The sequence below is a fragment of the Anarrhichthys ocellatus genome, unplaced genomic scaffold, assembly GCF_004355925.1.
Source record: "Anarrhichthys ocellatus isolate YVR2014 unplaced genomic scaffold, GSC_Weel_1.0 scaffold24, whole genome shotgun sequence".
Lineage (NCBI taxonomy): Eukaryota > Metazoa > Chordata > Actinopteri > Perciformes > Anarhichadidae > Anarrhichthys > Anarrhichthys ocellatus.
In genome coordinates this window covers 7,578,777-7,583,262 of record NW_022280054.1, presented here as the reverse complement: position 1 = coordinate 7,583,262, position 4,486 = coordinate 7,578,777, and the positions used below count along the sequence as shown (strand labels likewise).

The 4,486-nt window shown below is 45.0% G+C and overlaps 1 protein-coding gene across 1 annotated transcript in view; it reads left to right on the top strand.

Moving 5' to 3' along the window:
• bace2 (beta-secretase 2) overlaps nt 1–4,486 on the top strand; it is a 14,163-nt gene that overhangs the window by 4,511 nt on the left and 5,166 nt on the right. The window contains exons 3-4 of the mRNA XM_031860532.1: nt 289–505; nt 3,988–4,119. Coding sequence (XP_031716392.1) covers nt 289–505; nt 3,988–4,119 — 349 coding nt within the window. The remainder of the gene's footprint in view (nt 1–288; nt 506–3,987; nt 4,120–4,486) is intronic.

Sequence of the window (4,486 nt, the reverse complement as noted above, 5' to 3'; positions counted from 1 at the left end):
CCCCCCCCCCCCCCCCGCCCCAAATACGTTAACTATTAAAAGGTATGCTTTTTAAATTGAATGTTGCAAAAATTCGGCAGCTTAACTACCCTTGAAAAACCCTAAATGCGATACACAAACTCTTGTTGTTGAATAGCATGATCTCTGCTATGTAATGTCTGTCTTACATGTATGTTTTGAGATGGCCCGTTTATTACAGTCCTAAATCACCACACATTTAGCTTTTTATCTACCTACCACAGGCCTTTGTAACTATTCACACTGCTCGCCTTCGTCCCCTGTGTTTAGCTCCGGCACCTACCAGTCATCTGGCCGGACTGTGGCTGTCAGGTACACTCAGGGCAACTGGGAAGGTGAACTGGGCACTGACCGTGTCTCCATTCCCAACGGCCCAAATGGGAATTTCACCATCAACATAGCTGCCATCCTGTCATCTGAGGGCTTCTTCCTTCCTAGGGTCAACTGGCAGGGCATCCTGGGCCTGGCCTATCCCGCACTGGCAAGGGTGAGAGAGAGAGAGAGAAGCTCTTAAAGTTTAAATCTTACTTTGAATGGTAGTTCAAGGAGGCTACGTTTTTTTTTTTTTTTTTTACATTTGCAGTCTCAAAACAATACAATAAAATACAAACAAACAAAAGCGAAACAGTCTGCAAAACAATACATCACATATTAAAAAACACCATACAAAATAAACATTACACAGTCTCCATATTGGAAAACAGTTGGTTCCATACAAAGTTTAAGATCAGTGATCACATGATCGCTTTTTCTTGAGCTTCTTATTTTTTCTTTTTTAAAAGTGCTATTGGGAGCATTTCTGTTGCCTCTCCCGGCGGCTCGTAGCTTACTGTGCTAACAGCGCTAACAGTGCAAACTACAGCAAAAATAGGACAGGGGTCCTCCTGTTCCTCTGGTATTCCACCACAAGCTCAATGGTTTTGCTGATATTCAGCTTCAGGTGATTGCCGTTGCACCATGTGATGAAGCTCTCTATCGGTCCTCTGTACTCCATAATAATAATAGTCTCTAAGTGAAGATAGCAGGCTTCTCACAGGAAGTGATTCACTGGAATCATACATGTCAGTATTGTGAATACTTCCATTTCGCCAAAGAAATACACTTTTTATTAAGTTTCTTCAAAGTCTGGACAGAAATGGATATGAACTTGACTGGTTGGTGGAGGCATTCAACTGTGAGGTGGCCATTCTAGTTATAACTTGTTTTTTTTTGAGGTCTGACTTTGTGTCGCGATCATTGAGGAATATACCATGAGGTAGGATTGCCATTATTTGCAGTAAAGAACTAACTATCAACAGTAAATGTACAGTATAACTTTTATATGATCTTCATCAAATGATGGCGAAAAAGATATCGGGTTTTATCAAGTTAATCAAGCAGTACTACATGACTTCCTGCTGTCCTACATGCCTTTTACAGCATTGAATAACTTTGAGATCTTATCTGGGTTTAGTCATGGACATTTCAGATGACAACAGACATTTCATGTTCATGCTTTATTTTTAGCAACAAGGATGTGATGCTTTTGCATAATAAAAAAACAACTCAAAAGTATTACCCTGCTGTACCAGATCAGTGAATTAGTTTTGTCATGGGTTAATTAATGGACTTGGAACATTCATTTCATTGGATAAAAACTACATATGATTATCCGGCCTCCTCATTAGAAAAATCTAAATTCCTTTATTGTGGAAGAAGCACATTTTCAGAGTGCTAGGCTTTTCTTTCAGTCAATTTAATTAATTTACAAGACACCTTATATACCAGGGGGTAAAAACAGTAAAAACTCCCAGAACTGCTGTATCTCTGAACTATCTCTTTAACCAAATCATGCAAATATAGGCTGTTCTATGTGATCCTCATTTGAAAACTAATATTTTCTCACTTCCATTCTCTGCGCCTCCCCTGAAACTGCTATACAGTGTGTGACACAGGCACAGAACCAAGGTGTCTTTAACGCTATGATATAGTGTCGATGGGACAAGGATGACATCGGTGACATTCGTTCATTCTATGCCGACCACAGCAACCTTTGGTACCGAATGCCAGTGATGGAGGGGCAGATATGCTCACACTGACCACTTTGTTTCTGCTGGCGTCTCCTGAGTGTTCACGGTCAACTTTCCCGAGGGCTGTTTGTCATGCGTGACTTGAAAACGCAGCACTGATCTGAAGAACACAGGATGCCCTACCAGAGAGGAGAACATTCTAGACCACTGCTACACCACAATCAGCAGGGCCTATCACGCCATCCCTCGTGCTGCACTGGGACTCTCTGACCACGTCATGGTCCATCTGATTCCTGCTTACAGGCAGAAATTAAAGCTCTGCAAACCTGTGGTGAAGAAATTCAAGAAGTGGACCAGTGAAGCTATGGAGGACCTTCGAGCATGTTTGGACTGTACAGACTGGGATGTTTTCAGGACTGCTACCAACATTCTGGATGAGTACACAGAGGCTGTGACTTCATATATCAGCTTCTGTGAGGACAGCTGTGTTCCAAGCACCAGGGTGAGTTGCAACAACGACAAACCCTGGTTCACAGCAGAACTCAGAAAGCTAAGGCTGCAGAAAGATCAGGCTTTTAGGAGTGGGGACAAGGACTTGTACAAAGAGTCAAAGTACAGGTTTAGCAAGGCGGTGAGGAAAGCTAAACGTCTGTACTCTGAGAAACTGCAACATCAGCTCTCAGCCAATGACTCTGCTTCTGTCTGGAGAGGTCTGACAGATTACCAACTACAAGCCAAAAACCCCCCACTCCATGAATGACCTCCGCCTGGCAGACGAGCTGAATGAGTTCTACTGCAGATTCGAAAGACAATGGGACAGTCCTGACTCCATCCCCCACAGCCCCATCAACCAGCCCCAGACCACCAGCCCAGCAGGGGCCCATGCCTCTGTATCACCCATCCCAGCGCTCCCCCACCCCCCTCCCCAGTGACGATTCTCTCTATTCTGGAGAGTGATGTCAACAGGCTTTTTAAAAAAACAGAACCCCCGCAAAGCAGCCGGCCCAGACTTGGTCTCCCCCTCCACCCTGAATCATTGTGCTGATCAGCTGTCTCCGGTGTTCACAGACATCTTTAACACCTCCCTGGAGACATGCCACGTACCAGCCTGCTTCAAGGCCTCCACCATCATCCCTGTCCCTAAAAAAAAAAAAAAAAAAAACCAAGGATCACAGGACTCAATGACTACAGGCCCGTCGCCCTGACCTCTGTGGTCATGAAGTCTTTTGAGCGCCTTGTCCTGTCCCACCTAAAAACCCTCACCGACCCACTCCTGGACCCCCTGCAGTTCGCCTACAGAGCCAACAGATCTGTAGATGACGCAGTCAACATGGCCCTTCACTTCATCCTCCAGCATCTGGACTCCCCAGGAACCTACGCTAGGATCCTGTTTGTGGACTTCAGCTCTGCTTTCATCATCCTGTCTCTGCTGCATAGCAAGCTCTCCCAGCTGCAGGTGCCCGACTCCACCTGCAAGTGGATCACAGACTTCCTGTCTGACAGGAAGCAGCATGTGAAGCTGGGAAAGCACGTCTCAGCCTCCAGGGACCATCAGCACCGGTTCCCCCCCAAGGCTGCGTTCTTTCCCCTCTGCTCTTCTCCCTGTACACCAACAGCTGCACCTCCACTCACCAGTCCGTCAAGCTCCTGAAGTTCGCGGACATTGGACTCATCTCTGGTGGGGATGGACAAGTCCACACGCGCATTCTTACGGATACACTCGTACACAGTGATCAGAATTATTTATTTATTTGTTTTTTCAATAGTTTTCAGTTCAGTTGTGTATTTCTTTAATTCACACACAACATTTTGTTTTTACATTTTCATTCCTTTTTCTTTTTTTTTTTTTTTTTTTTTCTGACCGTAATAATTTATTTTACTGGCTGTCTATACTTAATGTACTCTAAGTCAGTATGATACTCATGTGTTAATGATTGCACATCTCCTGTCTCTCGATTAGCCGGACTCGTCCGTGGAGCCCTTCTTCAACTCTTTGGTGCAACAGCTGGGAATTCCGGACATCTTTTCCCTCCAGATGTGTGGTGCTGGACTTTCAGCCAGCAACACAGTGGACCCCCCTGGAGGCAGCCTTGTGAGTAGTCAGGAGGGGCTGAGTGTGATCAAATGAACTTATACAAAAAGGTTTGATCAAAGACCTTTGACCTAAGCAGTCTTCTGACCCTTTTTTGGATTTAGGAACACGCCCCTAAATGTGTATGTTTTTGTCCATTATGTGCTTCACTCACAGTGGACTGGGATGTGGTTGAGCTCTCAGACAAACACTAAAATCCTTAACTAGTGGATCAGACATAGCAGCTGAGAGCAGTTTAGAAACATAATAGCTGGTATCCTCCTCTAAGCTAAGATAGCATCCTGCTGAGAGCAGGTCTGTTGGTGCCTCGGTGCCTCGCTCACTGCATCTCCATCATGTGACCCACTGACACAAACAGATGGATAAG